This window comes from Sturnira hondurensis, unplaced genomic scaffold (genome assembly GCF_014824575.4).
Source record: "Sturnira hondurensis isolate 20B ecotype Veracruz unplaced genomic scaffold, ASM1482457v3 Scaffold0000396, whole genome shotgun sequence".
Lineage (NCBI taxonomy): Eukaryota > Metazoa > Chordata > Mammalia > Chiroptera > Phyllostomidae > Sturnira > Sturnira hondurensis.
In genome coordinates this window covers 1,588,347-1,613,719 of record NW_028073027.1, presented here as the reverse complement: position 1 = coordinate 1,613,719, position 25,373 = coordinate 1,588,347, and the positions used below count along the sequence as shown (strand labels likewise).

Sequence of the window (25,373 nt, the reverse complement as noted above, 5' to 3'; positions counted from 1 at the left end):
GCCACTGGATGCGCACACTCAGTTGTATTTCCTTGATCTGCCAGAAGAGAACCGGAAGCGGTAGTATCCCCACGTGCTGGGACCAGAGACGTAGAGCATGGGAGATTCCAGGAGAGTAGGATGTGGGGTAGGCTGTTCCCAGGATTGCTTTAGAAGCACAAGAAAAGTTTTCTTTAAAATCAGGGTGTCACAACAGCTATCTGAAGACACCACAGATCCAAAATTAGGAGTGGGAAGGAAGTCAAAGGAGCAGTTAATCAGTGTCTGGCTTCCTGAACCACCTTAGTGAAATAAAATGCCAAAATTCACAGATACATTGACACTCCTGCTGATGGCCTAAAATAGCATCAACTTCCGACTTGGTGAGCCAATTGCTAGCTATTGCATTTAACTCTTCTGCCTGATGACATGTCAATAGGGTGACCTTATTTTCAAGATGAGCTCCCTTCTCCTTCTCTCATTTCCACTTTGGCAATGAGACTGGACTTTGCTTTCTCCAAGGCTCATTAGACTAGAAGATGCCACTGTGGATGGATTTATGAAAACTGAAAGTAACTGTTTCCATGTGCGAAAGAAAGGCAGCACTAGATTGGAATGAAACATTGAGAAAAGGGAATTTCTGGATGTAGATATGCTAAAATCCCAAGAAACAGGTTTCAAATTCAAGAGGAAACAGGGATAGAGATGCATCTTAAGTGCTGTTAACAAAAGGAGTATTCTATTCAGCACTTGTCTTATATCACCTAGAGTAAGTGGCTCAGCTGGGCACCATTACCCTGGTAGGGGAGCCAAGAGAATGTTCCTGCAGACATTTGTTGTAATGCAAATGGAATGGTGGATTTCTACCAGCTGCCTGGTCAGTGATGGGACCCTTCTATCAGAGAAAATAAAATCATATTCTAAGAGAAGCAGAGGAGAAATAGAACGGGATTTGGTAGAAAAGTCAGAAGATGAGCACAGGCTCCGTGGGTCCAGTCTTCGGCAGGCCTAGTTAGCCGCTCTGCAAGCTGTAATCACAGGCACAGTACATGCGGGGTGAAGAGCCAGGCTTTGGGTTCAGATAGCACCTGAAATAATTATTAGACTCTGGGAAAATTGTTTGACTTTTCTTTGCTTAAATTCTTCCTCTGTAAAAGAATAGTGCCATCTTCATGAGATTACAGTTGAGAAATATGAGTAATGCATATCAAAACATATGCTATGTGTTCCATATACGTGAATCTAAAAAAACCCTTAGTGGAAATAGTTAGGAGCAAGTGAGACTAGATAACCTCTACTGTAAGCAAAAGTCCTGGTGGCATACCATAGACCTAAGACCTCTTGTAGCTCTATCTCTTCATTTGGGGAAGAAAAAGATATGACCTTTCTTCTCAATTAACCTTATAGTAAAGTAGGAGGTACAGACATATAGACATATATATTTATATTATATAGTGTATATACTTATGAAATACCTGTATACACATATATAACATATACATATATGTATATGCATATATGAGTATAGGTAAGAAATAAAAAACATGCAAGTCATGAATAAAATATTATAATAAAAATTAGAAAGAATCAATTCTGACTTCATTGGAGACCATGTTCTAGGGCAGGCTATAGTGTCTTTCTGTTTGTACAAAATTCTTTTTTTTTTTAAGGTACACCTGCAAGTGAAGTAGATCATACATCATCTGGATCCTGGAGCCCAGCAGCACAACATCTTCGTTTCTCTTTACCATTCACATGAATAACCCAAATAAGTTCAACTCAAGGAAGCAGAAGTTCACCCAGCCAGGGTTCTGCTGCTTTGCTCTCTCCCCACTCCTCACTGCCTGACAAAGGGCACTGCAATCAGATATAGTCCCAGCTAGTTCTGTCTCTGATCCGTTTCCACAGAGGTCACAGGTACATGTCTGAACAATCTGGGCAACAATTGCTTGATGGGTTCCAAACTTTGCATTGGCATTTTTAATCAAGGCAAAAAAAAAAAAAAGACAATTCAGCAGACTACAGACAAAGAAAAAATTAACCAGATTTTCTACGGCCTACAATTTTCTGCCTAGTAGTGATGCATTCTTTGTTCCGCTGAAAAACCCTCTACGCTGATGCGGTGGACACTGACAGTGAAGCTGCGTGGTGGTTGGCTGTCCTTAATTTTTTTCTTCACTTTCCAGATGAGAAAGTAGGTTATGATTCATTTTGTACAATCTGAGTCAAAATTCATTTTTGTCTTTTTTCAATTAGTTCTCCTACATTCCACATGAAAAAGCAAGAGTAGTTTGCTCAGCAAATGAGAACACTGTGGTATGTCTCTGGGTGCTGCTTTCTCACACACAATGACTGAAAAAAATTTTTGTATTAGGTAATTATATTCCAATAATAAGAAAACACAAAAAAGAGTTCATTCAAATAGAAGCAAACACTAACATTAAAAACTGAGAGGGGTTGGTTGTTATAAACTATAAATGGCATAAATCAAACACGATGCTGTTCTAGGAAGTGATCCTAACACCTCTTAAATTCTTGATCTTTTACAGTTTAGAATGCATTTTAACTGCTATTTATTTAAAATGGTTCCTCACAATAAACACACGTAATAAATAGGGAAGGTAATGCTCTTTTTAAATAAGTGAAATAACAGAAACTCAGGAAGTTTAAGAGGTTATATATAATTGCTAGAAGAACAGGTAACATAATCCAGAAAACCTATATTAAGACTTTTGTTTCAGCTCTTAATCTCTCCTTGGATAAAATGATTTCTCTGGTGAAATACTCCCATTGTAAAACTGGTGAAAGAATGTTTTAAAATAATGTATCATATGTTCTAAAGCATATTTCAAATGACAACTATCATAGATACTACACAAAAAAGATACGAGAGTAGACCTGGTTTTCCTGACTCCAAGTCTAGTGTTCTTTCACCATGCTATGTAACAAACAATGGACTATTCATTTTATGGCGGTGCTGTATTATCTACAAGAAGACCAGTGTCACATTAATGTTTTCTAATATTAATATCACTATACGTGCCAAGTACCAGTAGCAAACATTATTGACCCAGGTAAATCCTTAAGCAGTGATGCTAAGGTATCCAAAGGAGGACACAATATTCCTTATGCAAACCTATTTTATTTTTATTAACTGACACTTAAAGCTACTTTACATGCTATGAACCTTCTCATAAACATAATAAAATGAAAAACAGTACTGAGTAGAGTATAAAATGGTTTAGAAAACATAATTCTTGAGTTTCTTTTTCAATTTTTCTGTGGAAGTCTGAAACAAGTACTATTTTACTTGGGGCAGCTATTTTCCTACCCACCTACATTTTAACAGTGTACAGAGGACAACATATAATAAGTATTTGAGGTAAACAAATTAAGAGGCCAGAGGATTCCTGTAGATCATTAAGTCTAACCTCCTAAAATGAAGTTCATGGAAAAAGGGCTAGCCTAAGATGTCACAGCAAGTCAGTGGGACAGGGTCAGGCCCAGAACGTGGCCTCTGAATGAATGCTTGATGCTGGGCTCTTTACCACCCTGTCTCGTGATAACGTGACAACTCCAGGTATAAATGATGTTTCTTTCAATGGGTAGCTTTGAAGACATCATTTCACTAAGGTGTTCATCAATTTGTCTTTGTTGAATTATGCCCACATTCCTCCATATTTTAATATTTGAGGGTTCACAGAGGAGGACTTTTTTAAGATTTTATTTTTATTTATTTTTAGAGAGAGGGGTGAGGAGGCAGAAAGAGGAGAGAAATATCAATGTGTGGTTGCCTATCAAGTGCCCCTACTGGGGACGTGGCCTGCAATCCAGGCATGTGCCCTGAGTGGGAATCGAACCGGCAACGCTTTGGTTTACAGGCTGCTCTCAATCCACTGAACCACACCAGCCAGGGCAGGCTTTTTAAAATTTAAATGATATTTAGTTTAATGTTTTTTACAGAAAAAGCAACAAGTACTTCAAAGTATAAAATCAAGTTATGGATATCACTGACATGGATGAAGATAAAGTAGGTTAAAAAATTGATTTAAACAAAAAATGTTAGGCAAATTATAGTATAGATCATTTACATATAGGGTGAAATTATGAAGGTGCTCTCTGAAGACCAGAAAATGGGAAGCTCTCAAACGAGAATATTTCTAAGTGCCGCTTTAACTTTTCCATAATCCTAAAGCTGAATAGGAGAGAGACAGACAGTGGAAGTTAATAAATGTTTCCCATTACCTCCTGCCTACTGCATGACCTTTGTCTCCTTCTACAAGTTACACTTACACAGTATTTCTGTTCTTTCTTGTTGAATTTTGACAACTGACCTCACCATTGTGGAGAACTGTGAAATTTTGACAACTGATCTCTCAGCTCACACAGAAGTGGAGCTGAGTCTAGTGCTCATGTATTGAAGGCTTGATAGAGAACCAGATGAGGACAGAGGTCAGAGCTGCGCAGTGATGTAATGAATTTGGGAGAATTTAACACATGACTGACATCAGAGTCACACTTAGGAGGAGGATCAGGATAAGGTTGTTAATTTGGACCTGCTTCTGGGACTTTCTGGTTTATTGGCATTGAATGTATTAAGCTTGCTTTTATTTAAGAGCACTCAACTGTCTTTGCTGAAAATTCAAGCCACAGATAGATCATTGCCAACTGGTCTCTACTCTCCAGCAACAGTGTCCTTCACGTGGACTCCGCTGGCATTGTATGTCACACAATTTTAGCTGGTAATAGTGGCAAAAGCCCCCGAACCTGGATGAAAAAGAATGTCTTTTCCAATGCCAGTCATGAAATCTATTTTTCCTTTAAAACCCTTGGTTCCAGAGACTTTAACAGATGCTTTCTCTCCTAGGCCATGATGTTGGCTCATTTCTATCATCTCCCATAGTGTACATCACAATGATTGGTGGACAGTAGGCACTCGATAAATATTTGTAAACAAATGAATCCACTCAATTCAAAATACAACAGATGCCTACCAAGTAGAACTCCACAGATGTTCAAACAATGGCTTTGCTGACAGTCAATTAACTATGCCTTCTGACAATTCTAATGTCACTTCAAAGTCTGGAAGGAGATGATGAGTTGAGTGCTTTAGAGAAAGGTCTGGGGAAAGTGCTGGTGGGGCTGAGAAAGTGGTTTGGAAGGGAAAGGGAGTTGAGGTCACAGTTATCTGGATTTGTAGGTTTATGATCAGAAAATGCATAATTAGCACTTGCAGGCTCAGGCCGCAGTTCTCACTGCATCTCAGTGCACAACCACAGATAATCTATGACTTGAGACTTCCGTTTGTCATACACTGTGTGTGCCCCCTAACCCACTCTTTCTTCTGGAACGTTAAATTTGCTTTCATTTGTTAGGTGACGCAATTTTGATTATAAAGTATAATCAAAAGTATAAAGGAATCTCTTTTCTGCTTTTCCTTTCATCCTTTGATAAAGAGAATGGTGACCCCAATGTAGCCGAATGAGTGGGTGTCTGCTATTTGTATTAAGACAGTATGAAACACCAATCCTGGGTGGATTTTCACATCCTTGCAGGCGCCTAGTAATCTTTCAGAACCGGTTGCTATGGAAAACACATTTAACTAGGGAGCTAGGGTGTTTCTTTCAATGTGATTCTCTGCCCATCTGACCTGATTAGATTAGATCAGAAGAAAATTGAAGAGGTAAGAGATGGTACTAGGAATCGATAAATACAAAGGAAGTCCAGAGTGGGGGAAAGTGGGATCTAGAACATTAAAGGGAAAATTTAATCAGGTAACTTATCCATTGACCAATTTCAAGCCTTAATTTTTACAGTAAACACACACAAAAGAGATCAAGTCCAAAGTTGTCAATCTAATTTTGACTTAAGTTCAATGAATGTATCAAGCATGTTTTTACTCTATTCATTGTCCAGTAGCTTTAACTGATTAAACAAAGAAAAGAGAAAGTTTGACTTATAAGCCATGGCTCTATCACTAACTGCTTTATGAACCTAGGAACCTCACTTATCTTCACATCTCTAAAAATGAGATTTTTCCCAGATAGTCTCAGACTCACTCCAAATCTTAACGCTTCATGATTCTATAAAATGCTACATAAATATTTTAAGTCAATAAAATATTTTCCCTGTGTGGTTTATTGTATACCATGTCGTTATCCAGAGAATATGGAATGTGTGCTCATAATTTCACTCATAGGTTCATTAATTAATTAAACAAATACTAAACCCCTCCTATAAGATAGACGTTGTTCTAGGGCCAAAGACATAACAGTGAACTCAACAAAATCATTGCCTTCAATTAAGACAGCCTTTTCAACAAATGGTGTTGGGAGAACTGGACAGCTACATGCAAAAAAAATGAAACTTGAGCACCAACTTTCACCATACATCAAAATAAATTCAAGGTGGATAAAAGACTTAAATATAAGCCGTGTAACCATTAAAGCCCTAGAGGAGAACATTGGTAGGAAAATCTCAGATATTCCACGCAGCAATATTTTTACTGATATGTCCCCTAGAGCAAGGGACATAAAGGAAAGAATAAACAAATGGGATCTCATCAAAATTAAAAGCTTCTGCATGGCTAAGGAAAACAGTATCAAGATAAAAAAAGAAGCAACAGCATAGGAAAACATATTTGCCAATGATACCTCAGACAAAGGTTTAATCTCCAAAATATACAAAGAACTCACTGGACTCCACTCAAAGAAGACAAGCAACCCAATTAAAAAATGGGCAAAGGACTTGAACAGACATTTCTCCAAGGAGGACATACAGAGGATCCAGAGACACATGAAAAGATGCTCGATATCGCTAGCTATCAGAGAGTTGCAAATTAAAACCACAATGAGATACCACTTTACACCAGTCAGAATGGCTATCATAAACAAAGAAACAAACAACAAGTGCTGGAGAGGTTGTGGGGAAAAGGACACCCTAGTTCACTGTTGGTGGGATTGCAGACTGGTACAACTTGGTACAACCACTATGGAAAACAGTATGGAATTTTCTAAGAAAACTAAAAAGGAGCGTGCCTTTTGACCCAGCAATTCCACTACTAGGAGTATATCCTAAGAACCCTGAAGCACCAATCCAAAAGAATCTATGCACCCCAATGTTCATAGCAGCACAATGCACGATAGCCAAGAGTTGGAAGCAACCTAGATGCCCATGGGTAAATGACTGGATCAAAAAGCTATGGTACATTTACACAATGGAATTCTATGCTGCAGAAAGGAAGAAGGAGCTCCTACCCTCTGCAACATCATGGATGAAACTGGAAAGCATTATGCTGAGCAAAATAAGCCAGGTGGTAAAAGACAAATACCATATGATATCACTGTTAACAGGAATCTAAACAACAAAACAAACAAGCAAGCAAAATGTGACCAATGACACTCAAATACGGAACAGGCTGACAGGGTCCAGAGGGGAGAGTGGAGAGAATCATAGGGGAAAAGGGGAAGGACTCACATGAAGAAGTATAAAGGACACATGGACAATAACTAAGGTGGGGGGCGGAAATGGGAGGGAGATGGGGAGCACTGGGCGGGGGGGCAGGCAGGGCTTGGAATATAAGACAGAAAACTGTACTTGAACAAGAATTAAATTTAAAAAAATAATAAAATAAAATAAAATGAAATCATTGCCTTCAATTGGACTTACATCCTAGTGGGGAAGACATGGAATAAATATTACAAGTTAGTAATTGGATAAAAATAAGAAGAAAAGATATTGGGAATCTCTTCAGTTATTTTGTACTTGAAAACTAAAAGAACTCAGGACAGTATGTACATGTAGGTCCTAAGAACCTATTGATTTTGTTCTTTACCCAAGTTTGAATAAGGTATACCCAGGTCTGGGTACACCAAAATAGCTGGCCCTCACTTACTTTCTCACCTTTGTGACCTTGAATGAATCATTTGGACTTCAGTTTCCTGAAAATGAAAGGTTATTCTCGACAGTTTCTATGATTAAATCTTCTTTATGGTTTTATAAATCTAGGTTCCCAAATCAATGCTTAAAAGCATACTATATAGGTAAATTAATTAAAAATTAACATGTGCTAAGGTAGAACACATTAAAATGCTTAAGATTATTTATCTAGTGCTGTAAACATATATTTCCTTGAACACACACTTTACCAGAAATCACTACCACAAGAGGAAATATATCTAATATGTCTCATTAACTAGAAAACATTCTATTCCCATGACTCACAGATACCTTAAACAGAAAGCTTGAGGTATACAAAACCAAGGAATCCATTTTTTCCCAAATCAATACAACCTTTTTTCTAAGCCACTTCTTTCTAATTTTTCTTCTAGTGTGGTTTTGGGGTTTTAATTAATTAGGTCATTTTCCTGTGGAAAAACAAAAGATCCTTAAGGCCTCAGGTTCCCAGAGTGTTCCTCTAGGAAGCTGTTGCACTTGGAGTCACTTCCAAGATTGTAATTGATAGGAACATTCTGAAAACCATTTTCTTGATATATAACAACAAAAACAATAATAACAATAATACAAATTACCTAGCACTTCTCAACTGAGACCCTCTCAGAACTTTTCAAAGCAATCACTTTGTTCCTAGTGCTGATAAAAAAGCTTCAGCACAGACATGTCGACTGATCTTACAGTTCATGACCCATCCAGCAAGATGGTGCTAGGAAAGTGTGATGGGGTGGAAAGAGAACAAGACCCAGAGTCAGTAGACTTGACCCCAGGGCAATTTTACTGTTTAGCGGGATCTATGTTTTGTTGGGGTGATGGTGGCCCTGGAGAGTGGGGAGTCTCTCAATCACCCAGACTGTTGCTCTTCATATACCAAATGGAAATAAATATATTGTATATTTTACAGGCTTGCTGTTTAGTTCAAATGATGTAACAAGCACAAAAGCATTATATAAATGTTAATTATAATCATGTAAGAACAATAATAATATTGGAATAGAACTGGAAATTAGATCCTAGAGGCAGACTCCCAGGCAAGTTTTGTGGCCTAAGTCACTGAATATCAACAATTGGGCAGAACTTCCAAAACTGAATCTCATTGTCTATGGGATGACTGGATAACCACCTTCCCCATCAAGGGGTCATTAGCCTTTAGCCTAGAGTCTTCCACGAACTTGCTCCTGTCTGTTAAAAAAGTTAACTCCTTATACTGAATGGGAATTTGCCAGCTTCCCCTCATTTGCCTTTGGTGCTAACTTGGATGTACTATTCATTCCTTTCCCACATGCAGTTCTCCAGTAGTGATCAGGGTCCCAGGTTTCCTTCCATCGTACCTTCAACTGCACCTCAAATAGTGGTTTTTGGTTTCCTTTAGCACCTTAGTCTAAGTCCTCTCAACCTCACTTATTGATTGGTCTTTCTATAAAGGAATTATCATCCCCGTTGTTTGGGGCACCCTGCTTCTTATTCTCAGACATTCACTGGATCTCCATTTTGCTCTCAGTTGAGAAGATACATGGTACCAAATATAATGAGTCGATTTTATCAATAAAGTAATCATAGCACATTACCATTCCATGCCTTTCTTCTTTTGAGGCTTACCACATGCCAGACCCCTGATGCCTCATATCTTCCACTTCTATCCAATTGTCCTTTGAGGCAATAAAGCCTAATTTCTCCTAGAACAATCTTCTGGATATATGCAAGTTTTCTCAGTATACCTCACTAACAATACTCAGAAACAAACAAAAAAATTCTTAGATAAATGCCAAGTTCTGTGAAGAGAATTTACCTAGTGCTTCCTGAAAGCATAAAAATTCTTCAAATAGCTCACTGAACAATTTTTAGGACTCACACACTTCAGTTTTCTTTTCAAAAAAGGAATAAGACAACACATTGTAAACAATGCCAAGATAATTACAGCTTTCTGCTTAAAAATAAGCCAGAAGATATTTTCATTCCATCCTCAGATGTATTGCACTATCTATTCCCAGAGATAAGGTTTTCCAAGAGTGCTGTTTTCAGTCCTAGGATCTGAATAACCAGAGCAGCATTATCTTGGAGCAGATCATGTCACAGTCACAGACATAGACGCGTGGAATCTCTCACATACAAACACGTTTTCTCTTTTGAAATGTAGGAAAGCACAAAATTTAAAGGCTCTAGTCTAGGTGTATCAATCAACATGGAAAAATCTTGGGTAAACGCAGAGATGTGTCAAGAATATCTATGTAACAAATTCACTTTAGTTTACATTTCCCCTTCAAAACAGTCTAAAAACATAAACTCTAATGCTGGCAACTAGCCCTGTAAGCTCCCTAATTTTCTAGACATGGTATTTTTCTCCCACATTCATTTTGATAGCTAATTTAAAAATTCCTTCGCCTATCTTATGTTCCGAGATTTACGTTAACGTATAATAATTTATAGTTCACCGTCCCTTGTTCTTTCTGTGACTTATCCCTGGAGCTAAGAGCGTCCCCTTGTATTAACACACTTTTCTAGTTGTTCAGGGAACAGGCTGCTCCAGGATGGGAGCACTTGAACCGGAGGCAAGGAGTCTTGCTGCAAATGAAGTGCCTAAAGACTGGCTGGCTGGTTATTGGATTACATGAGATGTTTTTCTCCTACCCGCACCCTTCTTTTATGTTTGCTTCTCTCCCCTTATAGGGTAATGTTTTGAGGCCCACGCAAGGACCCCATTACCAATGGGAAACTGCTACAAACAAAGCTCAGCAAAAGTAAATGGGAAATGTTCACAGCATGAGAGACGTTATCTTCCCTCCAAAGATAGGGGACTTCCCTAGGCGCTGTATTAGGGCCTATCCTTTGTGGCATTTACCTAAGTCTGTAATGGAAGTCAAAATTTTTTATGAAGATAGAAGAGGGAGACCATGGAAACACTAAAACTTGTACCTTTTCAGAAGAAATTATTTAAACATATACCCAGCCAAGACCCCGTTAAAGTTTCCTGCTTGTAATATTTTATCAAGAGCTGACTGAGAAAACAGTGATCTGCCTTCTTCCAAGGTCACCAGCCAGGGCTACAGCTGGCTGACATGGTATACAGGGAGCTATTAGGTGTGCTATCTCCCTAAAGTGTATACTAGGCCATGGTAAAAAGCCCGTGCCTAGGGTCACATCAGTCAATTCGGGAATTATAAGTGGTTAAACTATAATGTCAGTGACATTGAAGCCCAGGCTACAAAACTTTTGGCCCTGGGCATAGATGGTCATGACTTCGGGAGGGAAAGGACAACCTGAGGCAAGGACAGCCAACTACTGACCAGCTGCAAACAAAACACATGTCTTCTGTAGTGGTCAAAAATAAGAGTGGACTTGAAGTAAAAAAAAAAAGTAAAGAATCCTGAAACTTATTAACTATGTGCCCATGACAACTCACTGAGCCTCTCTGAATTTCCGTTACCTCATGTGAAAAAACGCCACCAGATCTGTCAGTCAGACCATGGTTGTGAATAGGCTTTTTAAATTTGTAGAGCTTTAGGTAACTATCAGCTTTTGTCATCATCACCATAATAGTTATGATGTCACCAACAATAGCATGATTATGTGGCCTATAGAGAATAAAAGAAAAAAAAATACACAGGAAAGGGAAATTTCAAAGACCCACTGTATGCATTAAAACACTCAGGTTGAAAAAGTACAAGAACATGTCTTTCTCTACTTCTACCACCCAAGAAAGCAGTCTAGGATAATTCATTTGTGACAATACATCAATGCACTTTTTGGGAAAATAGAGTATCCTATAAAACTAAGTATTAATAGCATCTCTAGCTGTTTTAATGTGCAGTTTTTTTCCTGTTCCCCCCACCAAATCAGTCTCTCTCACCAACTAGGCAGTTTCAAAGTTATTTCAGACATTGTGACATTTTACCCTATAACCTTGTATAAGTTGCTTCTAAAACTGATATTACTATCCTCTCTAATCACAATGCCATTACTATAGTCAAGAAATTGGCACAGATGTACAATATTATCTAGCATATAATTCATATTCAAATTTCTCTAACCTTGACTCAAATACTTTATAGTTTTTTTAAAATCCAGAATCCAATAAAAACTCATGGCTTGCATTTGAATGGCATGTTACTTTAATTTCCTTTAATCTAGCACAGTCTCTTCTAACACTGACTTTTTTGAAGAATTCAGGACAACTGTCTTGCAGAATGTTATAGGACCTGGATTTGTCTATTTCCAAATGTCTGGACAGGTATGCTGTGTACTTCCTTCTATCTTATATCAACTGGCACATGTCCATTTGCCCATTATTGGTAATGCAAACTTCAGTATTCGAATTCAGAAGGTTTCCTCCAGACCTCTACTTGGTAAAGGAACCTTTTTTGTACTCAAATTATCAGTAAGGTGATTTTTGAGATCACTCCTTATACTTTTAAGCATACCATAATAATAGTTATTTAATTATAAAGAAAAACTGTTGAAAGTTATGAGAATATCCATAAAGAAAACAAACAACCAAACAAAAAACCAACAATATATTCATGAATCATTTCAATTAAGTTAAAAAGGGGAGGATTTCATGGAAACAAAGCAACATGACTGTAGAGGAACCTGCTGCATTTACACCACTCACTGATACTTCATGCCCTTTCTTTCCCAAGTGCAGCCTGTAATTTAGTAGAAGATCTTTGACAAGCAAGCACTTTATGACTTTCAGCAAATTGGCTAGAGTGGCAATGAAAATTTCAGCATTAAATAGGCAGTGATGGAAAAAGAGCAGGTGAAGGGCTTAGGTGGACCTGGGGATGTAATGCATGAACTTTGTTCTTTTAGGGCGGGGCCTCTGCATCTACATGTCCCTAACACCCAGGACAGTGGCACGTAGGGACAATGTTCTTCGGAAATGTTTGATGTTCACAGTGGAGCAATAAATGACAGCTCTCTCAGAGGCAGAGCTGACATTCAAAGCAAGGCATTCTGGCTTTGGAACCCACATTCTTAACCACTACTGATGGAACAGTTTCCATAGCATTTGATCTCAATGTGCAAAGCTCATTCTGTGAGATAAAAATCTCTAGCCTTTAGTCAGGCATTAAAAGTCCTCTCCATAGTAAAGAGGTTGCTCAGAAAATTGAAAAAAAAAAAACCCCAAAACAAAAAACTACCTCATGATACAGCAATTTTACTTCTGGGTGGGTATATATTGGACAAAGTCCAAAACATAAATTCAAAATGATATATGTATCCCTATGTTCACTGCAGTGTTATTTAAAATAACCAAGATATGGAAGCAATCTAAGTGCCCATCAATAGAAAAGTGAATAAAAAAGACATGGTATATATACACAATGCAATATTACTTGGCCATAAACTACGAAACCTTACCATTTGCAACAGCATGGATAAGCCTACAGGGTTTTACACTAAGGGAGATAAGTCAGACAGAGAAAGACAAATGCCACATAATTTTACTTACATGTGGAATTTAAAGACCAAAATAAAAAAAAAACAGTTATAGAGGCATAAATACAGAGAACACACTGAGTGTTGCCAGATGGGGGTTGGGGGATGGTAAAAAAAGGTTAAGGGATTAGAAGTACAAATTTGTAGTTACAAAACAGTCACAGGAATGTAAAGTACAGGGAATATAGTTAATAATAATTATATGTGGTACCAGGTAGGTATTACAATTATAGGAGGGGATCACTTTGTAAATTACATAATTGTCTAACAGCTATGCTATACACCTGAAACTACTATAAAATAATATTAAATGNTAAATACAGAGAACAAACTGAGTGTTGCCAGATGGGAGTTGGGGGATGATAAAAAAAGGTTAAGGGATTAGAAGTACAAATTTGTAGTTACAAAACAGTCACAGGAATGTAAAGTACAGGGAATATAGTTAATAATAATTATATGTGGTACCAGGTAGGTATTACAATTATAGGAGGGGATCACTTTGTAAATTACATAATTGTCTAACAGCTATGCTATACACCTGAAACTACTATAAAATAATATTAAATGTCCACTGTAATTAAAAATAAAACAACAACAACAATATAAAAGTCCTCTCTATATCACCCCCAACCTACTTCTCTAATCTTATTTCCCAACATTTGTTTCTTCCAACATAGGTGATTCTCTCCAATGGTTTTATTCCCTATATGTTAAAAATTCCCCTCATCAGAAATGACATCATTTCTACAATATTGTCCTACTTACAAATTTCTTTTTTTTTTAAGATTTTTTATTTATTTATCTTTAGAGAGGAAGGGAAGGACAGAAGGAGAGAAACATCAATGTATGGTTGCCTCTCGTGAGTCCCTTGCTGGGAACTGGCCTGCAACCCAGGCATGTGCCCTGACTGGGAATCGAACCGTGATCATGTGGTTCGCAGGCCCGCGCTCAATCCACTGAGCTACACGAGCCAGGGGACAAATTTCTATCAGCATAATTTTAAAGACTTAACTCAAAGGCTAACTACTCCATAAACACTTTCCCATTCTTGCCTTAGGATGTCTGTTCCCCTTTTCCAAAATTCTCAAAGAAGGTTTGGCTGAACTTTAAATCACTTGTCACTTTCTATCTTGAGTTATGATTGAACACCATAACTCTGTACATATCCCCTATTAGATTATAAGCATCTTTAAAGTTAATTCTTGTGTTTGCCTGTTTTTATACAGCCCCACGACCTAGAAGAGTAACCTGCACACAATAGGTACTTAATGTTTGTTTTCCACATAAAATACATCTTCCTTGAGTAATTCTGGCCTCAACTCATATTTCGTTCATTCTGTCTACTTAGAAGAGAATAATAGCCTTCTGTTATTCTCCATCTGTCCAAAGCTGATCTTCTCCATAAAACCTTTCTAAATATCCATCCCAAACCTTTGCAGGTGCTGGGTGTGTTTATAAATTCAGTTGTGGTGATGGTAATAGGAATGTATACCAATGTATACATGTCCAAACCCGCTAGATTTTATACATTAATTATGTGCAGTTTTTTTGGTATATCTCAATAAAGCTGGAGAAAAAATCTTTTAGAAGAAAACAACATACAGACCTGGAGTCTGCCTTTGATCCAGTTCTGAGATTCATTAGCTGTTAATATGAGCAGATTACTTAACATTTCTGTGCCTCAATTTCCTAATCTGAAAATAATAATAGCATTTACTCCACAGAAATATATTTTTTTCAGTAAGGATTAAATGAATTAATTCCAAAAGGCACAGATAACAGTGCTGCCATATTGTAAAGTACTCAATAGAAATTAATCCTTATTCTGCATTTTTTCATGGTTTGTAAATATCATTTGCCAATGATTAGTTATTGGTTGGTGATATATGTTCTACTTTTTATAGAAACTTAAAATTAAATCAAGTACAATATTATTAATTAATTTTAAGGGGCATAACTTATTTTCTTAAAGTATGGGATAACTCTGATTACTGAGAATATGGTATATGCCACTAACTTGGCTGAGTGTTTTCCAGAAATACTTCATTCAATACTCACAATCACAGTAAAAGATAGCTGCTCTTTCCATATTAAAGATAAACCAAAACAAAAAAAATATTTAGAGAGAGTAAGTAATCTGTTAAAGCTGTTTAAGCTAGTAAGTAGTAAAACCAGGACAATTCTTGAAGGCAAATATAATAGTTAATTTATATCTGTTTCCCAAAGTTCCCCAAGTATATTAAGTGCTTGATATACTTAGGTTCATTAACACAATTTTTCTTATTGCAAAGTATTTTTTGTTTGATAGCAAAAAATACTTTGCATATTATAACACGTATATTTACCAAGCATATATACCTGGCATATTTACTTTTCATTTTTAATAGACCTTCATACAGAGAACATATTTTTCACTTTGAAGATGAAGTTTACCTTAGACTCCAATATAAACCCTTTTTTTCACATCAATGACTAGAATATAATACACCTATAGTATATTCTAATATAACTAAAGACTTTTTTTACTGTTCTCCATGCCTTTGTGCTAATCTCTATCAACTTATATTTAGCTTTTAGCTCTGCTGTATCTTTTTGGATTGATGCTGTTTCCATATGATCTTACCAGTGTTGAAAGAAATACTACAGAACATTTGCTCTATACCTTTGATTCATCAAAGTGGGAAGTGGGGCTCAGGCAGATGGGGAGTATGGCAATACTGCTGAGTCCGCGGGGGCATGAGAGGGACAGAACCAGCATTCCTTATTCTCACCACTGTGCTCTTTTAGCTAAGCTATGCTGCCTCGTGAATACAAATAAATGCCATGATTTTCACACCCTAACCCAGTCCATCTACAACGTGGCTTTGTACCACTGCTTTCAGCTTACCTTTCAATATAAATTCCCAAATCAGAAGCAAGTAGGAAGACATGCAAAGAGGAAATACTTGAAGAAGTAAAAGCCCTGTGCCATTTCCCATCTCTACCTTTCTACCCCAATGCTTCCATATATAATATCCTTTCTCCACATGTCCTGACAGCAGCACTACTCACAATGAGGTCAACAGATGGGTGTCTGACTAAGAGGTGTTTATCACCCTGTGATGAGACAAGTAGAGAGAGTGAGTATTTAGAAAATATTACAGCATTTTAATAGAGCAATTTATCCTTATTAAATCTAATAATGATAAAAGTTAGTCTTCCACTTGGTGTTTTTAAATTTCATTTTCTTAGTAACTGATTTTAATTATACTCTATAAAAATATTAATCTCCAACAGATTGGGGAGGAGTCTTTCATAACGACAAAAAAAGAAACAAACTGAAAACAAACTTGAGAGGCACTGCTTTGAGGGTGCAGATCCAGGTGCTACCAATTCTTGTATACAGCATTCCTGATGTTCCTGATGAACAGGGCGATTAAATTTTATAACATTCGACCTAAACAGGCCTCTCTCGTGCCTCTTATAACTTTCTACTTAGATTAGTAATTATTTGTATTTTTATCTCTCTGGAATAATTATAACTACCCAGAGGACAAGTTATGTATTCATAACACTTCATAGTTGGCATAGAATTCATAAATTCCCATTACACTAGTGGACTAGATGGATTAATTGTTTGTAATTACTCACAGGTTTGGAGAGGGAAGACGTTTGCAAAAAGAAGTAAAAGGAGCACATTTTCCTGAACTTCGATAGAAAAAGAAATGAGAGCAAAGAGTTCAGACACTATGCGGTTCTGCATCTTGTGTATTACTACTGAGACCTGAGCACACATTCAAGTCCTATTTCTGCCTAGTGAGAAGCTAATAAATTGTCAACAATTAAGTTTTAAATCAAACGTGTGCCTCATGCAATTCTGCTGTACCTCTGAGAATTTAGTCAAAGCCACACAAATATCACACTTACGGTTGACTCTCAAAAAGCAATTTCCAGAACACTTCATTGTGTGCACATGAATTACCAACTCCAACAAATCCATACTCAAATCCTTTATCGTTGTAGCCGATAATACTTACACATACTAATTAAGGAAAATATTAATAGCATGAGGCATTTACTTCAGAAGTCAGCTCTAGAACACACTCACCAAAGTATTCATCAGCAGGTGGATTTTCCATGTCATACAGCATCTTCTTGGTCAGGTGCTCCAGCTCATCTTCCGGGCGGAATGAGGGAGGAGCAGCTGGAGGTCCCTTTGACCCCGTTTGTCCACCCTGTAAAGCAAAAAACATGTGGTCCTTTAGATGAAATCTAGACATCAACTAAGACAATCAGGAAGTGTTTACATCATAGAGGAAAAAGCACTGGACATGGCTATTAGGAATCCTGAGTTTTAGAAATGGTTTTATTGGCTATTCAGGGTATGACCTTCGACACAACACTTGCCTTTTCTACAGAAATCATCTATCAGGCTTTAGAAATCCATGTTTACGACAGTACAACTCAATTTCATTCAATAATTGCTAGAAGTCACAATGCACCCATTGAATATTTACTAAACAGATAAATATACTGAGTCTCCCTCTTAAGGAGCTTGTGAGAAATGAGAGATAAAGGCACATCCATGATTAAGGATAAAGCCACCGTAGAAAGTGCACAACCGGGATACAAAGGTGACCTCTACTACAGCCTGAGAGGAAGAATCCAGAGGACAGGTGGTGACAGAGTCTAGGATTTATTCAGCTAAAAGAAGAGTCTCATGTTAAGGTGACATAAGGAGCTCCTGGCAGCTGTATGTTTATGGACTATTTATACTGTTTCAGATAGAAACTAAAACACATCTATTGGATATAGGTGTCCAGAAAGGGAAGGGCCTTCCTTGTGTTCTAGCTGAGGTTGAATGATGCTTTTCCAGCACTGGGACCAGCTATGTCTCAGATGGGGAAGGTAAATTGGTACCACTGACACTGGGCTGGTATTTTAACCAGCGGGAGAGCCAGAATTCCAGCAACGTAAGGGAATCAAGCATCCAGTGAAAGAGCACTTCAGGTGACCGACCAAGAATCCAAAGCAGAGAAAGAAGGAAGGCCAGGTGTCTGATGTAAAATCACTCTGTGCTGCATAAATAAAGGGAATTTACTATATTTCCTTTTGCAACACCATGATATTTGATATTATGATTTTGACCACTTCCCACGTCACACCCCAACATCTTTAATCAAAGTATTAAAAACAGAAAGAATGTCACAAAAGGTTTAGAAATTACAACGATGCCCATTATCACTATCGGGCAGAGATGAGGGTGGGGATGCTCCTCCTTTCTGTTTATGCATTCCCCAAATTGTTGACCAAGAGCTTCTCCTTCCATGAATCGTTTACAAGAATTAGTCCAACAAAACTTGCATATTCATTTACCAGTTATCTTCATTATATCAAATGAGACCTTGGATGTGAAAATCCAGCAAAGTACAAATCCCTGTATAAATGTTTCACTCTTACTACCAACATTTATTTCAACTTCAAGATGGATATTGATTATATGTGTGCTATCTAAGGCATGAAAGATGTTCTAAATATATGTAACATTGTTCATTGCTACCTATCTGGCCTTTTCTCTAGAATCGTTATCCATTTTTAGGTTTTAAAAATGTACAGACAGTTGGAGTCCAAGTGGCTCAGTGTTTAGGGCTGAAAATGCCAAGAAGTTTTTTTGTTTGTCACTAACCTCACCCCCGGGATTTGATTTCACTGTGGGGCAATTTGGGTTGGAGTTTCAAAGCAGTGAAAATCTATGATATGTGGCAGGCGGCAGAGACAAAAATTAGAGCTGCCTGCCAGGATCTGAAGAATCGTTACCTCCATCTACTCATTGTGAGATAAGAAACCTGACACCCGGAAAATTCAGGGCAGGGCTAATTGTGATGAAGCGGGGATAAGAGTCCATCTTAGACTCACTCATTAACTCACTCATTCAACAAACATTATGTTAAACTCAGGGTCTCCTCGGAGCTGCAAATAATGCCTGCCCTGTAGAACTGGGGTGAGAGTGAAAGAAACTATTGAGTCATTCATTTATTCTTTGGCTTACCAGTGTACCCACTCCTTCTTAGTGTCTGTCTTGTGTACCTTCTGCAAGCATTGGGAAGGGACACAAAGACGACAGTCTTTGCCTTTGAGGGGAGTGGAGTCTAGTGGGGGTGAGAAATGTGCACAAATTACTGATTATAAAAAAAAACCACACTAGACTGGCAGGACTGTATGCAGATATGAACACTGGAGGAACAATCTGCTAGTGTTATTAAACTTTACATTGCAGATACACTACCTACTTCTAGGAGCATTTTACAGAAAGACTCATACAAAAACATAGAATTATATGACCAAGGCTGGTCCCAGGAACTATATTTGAGAGAAAAAAGAATAATATAATAATAATATAATTAGGTACCAGAAACACACCAAAACAATAAGGGCCTTAAGTTACAATTTGAAGGGAAGAGAAAACCTTTCACACCCCGTGTTCCCTTGCAGGCAACAGGGAACCCTGTGCAACACGCACACACACCAGGTGGTGAGAGACCGCCCTAATAGACAATGGCAGATGAATACAATGAAACATGAACAAGCTTTAAAAGGAACTTCACAAATTTATATGTACAAGTGTGAAAAGATAACCTCAATATGTTATCCATTAAACAGATCCAATAATAGAATATCTAAAGGGAGCTCTCATTTCTGTAAAGGAAGTACAGTTAATTATCTGCAGCTCTATACATAGGAAATAAAAAGGGCCTGAAAAGACCTACACTCAAGTGTTAAAGGGGATTATCTCTGGGGTTGGAATACTGGTGGGCTTTCACTTTTTAAGTCTGTTAAGTTTACAGTGTGTAACTGTACTGCTGCAATTCATGATGTATACCTTTTTAAATGTGATGAGTCAAATCATTAAGATGTGCTGGATATTAACGAACCTTTTGAACTGGTTTCTAAGTGGGATCAAATGGGGAACTCTGAGAGGAGCAAAAGGTCAGATGTCGGAGGTCAGGAGCAGATTGGTCGGGGAGGGGAAGTGGTTTGGTGTTTAAGACAGAAGAATCAGTAAGAGCAGCCCCACCTCACTGAGGGGTTAAGCTCCCGGTGGGCCCAGACTACAGGCCTGTGTGAGTCCAGGGACAACTCTGAAATCTGATGAGCTAACCCGCCTTTGGGCAGAGAATGGCACCCGTAAAGATACACCTAAAATTCCAATTTATACACTGCAATTATTACTACAATTACTTACAATTTCAGAAACTCCATAGACCACTGGGAACATATCTAAAGACCCTGGGTAGGAGCACCCAGACCTTAGAGACTGCAGTAGGGATTCTCAGCAGGGGAGGGAGATAACCAGATGACAAAGTTCTCTCTGGAGAAGAGGATGGATGGAAGCCCCCCGACCCTGGAGTGAGATGTAAGTCTCCCACAATGCATTTGTGGCCAGTGGTAGTGAAGGGATATACTATGCCACACGACTAATAAGGTTAGAGACAGAGACTGAACTACTACAGAAACTAGGTGAGCTTCTGAACCTTTCATAGCTTCAGATTTCCTTCTAGAGAACGAACGGGCTTAGTAATGTTACCTCACAGTCTGTTAGGGCATTAAAATGAAACAGCTCGCCTCTTACGTTGCACAGAGAGCTTAACTGCTCTCAACCCAGGGTAACAACGGGACTCTCTTTGGATCCCCAAACTGCCTTTCAGGGAGGGGATTATCTTAGTTCTGGTGATAAATGAAGATGAAGATGAGAAAAGAATCTCCATTCTGTTTTCCAGACTTGCAATAATGAGAGAACTTGAGCCCAAATATGGTGTCACTTGACTAAATTCCATGCATTTTTTCCAACCCAACATTTCATCACATAGAAAAATATGAAGTATTACCTCTAATATTAATGGTGCTGGCTGTTCTAATTTAAATGAACAACTATTAAAAGAAACCTGCTAATTTGTGTTTCCAGTCTTAGGGGGGCCTCCCCAGGAGCAGACACATTTTGTCATTGTTTAAGCCTAATATCTGCTTTCCTTTCAACCTAAGTAAAGGCAGCATGCAGGCTAAGTGTGTCTTCCATAAATCTAAGCAATTCAGATTCTACGATTAGCACTTACATCTCAAGCAGAGCCCTATAATTTCAGAATACTTTCCTTGTCGGCACTTCACAGATTTTAAGAAAAATATACCATTTATTTTATTCATCAAAAACATCTTCCTATTTGTGTGTGTTACTGTTTCTGAAATAACACACTTGGGAAGCCTCTTTTCTTTTAGATTCTAATCTCATTTAATGCTGACCTTGGATTCCTGGGATTTTTCATGAGGAAAGATACCAAGAGATCATTTGTTCCAATGTTTCTGATCCTTATTTGGCTACAGAAATCCCCACTCTCACAAACACACACACACACACACACTCCCTCCCTCTCTCTTCAATGCATAATACATACATCCATGGAATAACATTGATAAAACACAGGCCCCTCAGTTTCCACTTGTTTCTCACACGGAAGAAGACCTAGCCTAGCACTTTCTTCAGGATTAAGTTTCATTTAAGTAGTAGCGCAGCACTTTTCTCATTGGGATGAAGAGACCCCTTCCTTTTCATTTCCCTCCCTCAGTAGTGCTTAGGACTCAGCATGTCCTAAAGAGATAGTAACTGTGTACAATTTATTTTTACTAAGTAGCTTCTAACATTGCAGCTGGTAATGGAACACACATAACAATGCGAGTGGTGAGAGGGGTTGCATTATTTTATTTTTTCAAAAGTAGAAAGGTGAATAGTATCAGCAGTCTATTCATTGCAGTGTAATGACTCCTCATACTTATATGCCCCATTGCAAGGTGTCTCCTTCACATCCATGTAATCTCAAGTGTTTACACAACAGTCCCATACGATCTGTGGTCCTATCTTGTGAGTGGAAGAACTGAGGCTGGGAGAAGATAAGTGACCAACCCTGTGTGAAGTAGCAGCCCGGAAAAACAGCAAGTCTGGACTGAAACCAGGTGCACCACACGGGGCCTGCTCGGCTGCACTGCAGGGCCTCTCGGGGCTCTCCATACCATCCTTTCCCGGCCCATGCAGCTCTGTTATTCTGTAATAACTTGGGTTTTTATCTACTGACTCTATTATCTAAGCAAGGATATTTTCAGAGCAGAGGTTTACTGCTATATAGGGACAGAATAGCACTTTAAAACAAATACAAACAAAGCCTCTTACCTTTTCTAAGAAAAAGATTTTCTTGTAAGTACCAATATTAATCACCAATATGTGTGTTTTTTTGAAATGCTTAAAGGCAAGATATGTTGTGTGACCCCCAGATGAGTTACAGAGAAATAGATTTTAGTGAACTCCTTTAAAATTCTTTTTATATACCTTTTCTAAGAAATTGCCAAGTGCTAGGCACTGTCATTATAAAGTCAAATTATTCAGGATTCCTGTCTTTGACAACTCACAGTTTAAGAAGGAAGAGACACAAAAATAGATAATGACAATAAAGTGCATGTACTAAAACACAGGTATGAATTCAGTGTTCTGAGATGGGAGAAAGTTGCCAGAAATCAGATGTCCTCTTAGTTTGATCTTGACAGATACATTGGATTTCACCAGATATAAGGGAGGAGAGAGAGGGAGGGAGGGCAGGAGGAGGGAGGGAGGAAGGGAGGGAAGGGAAGGGAAGGGCAGGGCAGGGCAGGGCAGGGCAGGGCAGGGCAGGGAAGGGAAGGGAAGGGAAGGGAAGGGAAGTACATTCCAAGAACAGTATATATAAAAGAGCATGTATATTAGCAAAAACAATGTTAAGAAATAGAGGAGGAACAGAGAAATGGGCTATGGTCAATGTCAAGACTGCCTTTACCAAAGCCATGCTTCTAAAATATACATATTAGGAAACATCTCAAACACCAAGGCCAATGATGCCTTTAAAAAGTGGAAGCAGACATCATGGTATTTACGGTAATTTAATGGCTAGCATGTGTTAAAAGGATTGTGATAGTTACAAAGTGAGGCAAAGACTGCTAACTGCTCACCAAAATCTGTTGCCTCTTCTCTCTGAGCACACAGCCAGACTACATTAGATGTGGACATGGGAGGTACAAGAAGGAAGGGGATGACCCTGTGGAGGAGAGCCATCCACACTTTCCAGGCAGGCCTGTCTCAAGCTGTCACTTACAGAAGGGAGCCTGGGCAGAAATGTGCTCAAAGGTGAATGGTTGAAAGTGATGGGACAGTGGTTTATACCATTCTCATATTTTTCTATATTTTTCTTTCTCTACAACAAAGATCTTTTTGCTTAGATATTAAGCTCATATACTTTTTTTCCTGACACAATGCTCAGGTATCTGCACCTGGTTTTTCTCTGCCATGGTTCTTTCTTTGGTAGGGGCCTAGCGGACGATCATTCCAGGGAAGACTTAACATGAACACTGCAGCCAAATTTGGACCTAGGTCCCTGGTAAACGTCATGGGTGAGACTGTGCAAAAGTGAGGACTGTTTCTGTGAGCAAAGTACACATGGGCAGAGTCATCCATGAACAAGAAAGTCACCAGATTAAGAATAATACTAACAACAATAACTATCATATTTATGTAACACTTCAAGGTATTCTTACACAGGGACCCACCAGTACGGAATACTTATTTACCTCTTCGATCTTAGCTCTGCCTTTAACTTGTCCCATAATTTTGCTCAAATCATTTCTATTCCCTGAGCCTTAGTTTACTTGTATGGAAAATGATGTTTTCAAAGATTCCTTTGATTCTATCTATCGTATTTGCGTGTCTATAATATGCGGGGCACGTGTCATTATAGATTTATATAGTGAAATCACAGATATTCATATTATGGACACTTTATAATGTATAAAAACAGTCACAATTAGTAAGTGGAAACCTCATTATTACAGAGATTTCCATTTAGAAGAGAATCTGAATCACTTGTCAGCATCCCGCGAAACAATCTAAAACTTCATTCAGCATTCTGAATCTTAGTAAGCAGCCAGCAGGTCACAGGGTTTCCGCAGCCCACTGAACTTTCACTACATGCAGGACATGAGATCAGAAACACACCAAGGTTAACCGCACTCTCCTACCACCACGCTCCTTGGGTGGAGAGAGAAGAATTCCACTGTGCCACCGAAAGAGAAAAGGGAGTGTGGTATACAGCCAGCATTAAGGTACAAACAGGGAATAACACCCCTGAGAGAACTACCATCACCTTGAGTCATTGTTACCGGCAATTTCACTATTTTAATATATGTGGAAGGATCCATTTTAAAAAATGGCTACCCAATATCTCCTGTGTTACTCTGATATTGACCTCAGAAGTGGGTCATTTTTTTCTCTTGTGAGTTTTTACCTGCTATTGATTTCCTCATTACATAGTGCTAGGTTACTTGAACTCATTGCAAATCTCAGCCTCACCAGAAAAGCATGGCCCAGGCAGACAAAATACTGGGAAAAGGTAGCCAAGATATTCAGAGACATTACATGATAATGAATACTCTATCACTCTGGGTACCAGAGCTGTTCATTTTTCTTGTCCGTTGGTAATGATGTACAAGAGGTTTCTTCTCTCAGAGGGAAAATAACTTCAATTATATGTTCTTGAAAAAGAAACATGGAAATTATCTTCTTTCAAAAGGTAGAATTAGCCCCATTTTGGAGCTGAAAGCCTGACAGAAAAAAATATATTTCTGATATTTTCATTGTTTTTTCCCCTCCTATTTAACTGTGTCAAGTTTGCAATTTGCAATTTCCTGAGGCTGCTTCTACTTTCTGATTTTCACTGAATTACCCTACTCTATCCTCAATGTCTTACTGTTTAATGGAAGGGGCAGCTCTTCAAACCAAGGGCAGACAGTGTGCTGGACATCCCCTCTGCTTCGAGTTAACAGCAGTGGGCCACAGAGAAGGAGGAGAAAAACAGCTTCGTGGGAGTGGAAAAGCGTGCTCGTGGTTCTTCTGATCAGAAGTTCCATTTCCTTGGAGAATAAAATTATAAATGCCCAATGAAAAAGACCCAGCA

General features: G+C 38.3%; 1 protein-coding gene across 4 annotated transcripts in view; it reads right to left on the bottom strand.

The window, feature by feature from the left end:
* The window catches only part of LPP (LIM domain containing preferred translocation partner in lipoma), a 631,519-nt gene that overhangs the window by 147,895 nt on the left and 458,251 nt on the right, over window positions 1-25,373 (bottom strand). For all 4 annotated transcript variants that reach the window (XM_037037971.1, XM_037037916.1, XM_037038015.1 and 1 more), the window contains one exon: window positions 17,459-17,585. In XM_037037971.1, the coding sequence (XP_036893866.1) occupies window positions 17,459-17,585 (127 nt within the window). The remainder of the gene's footprint in view (window positions 1-17,458; window positions 17,586-25,373) is intronic.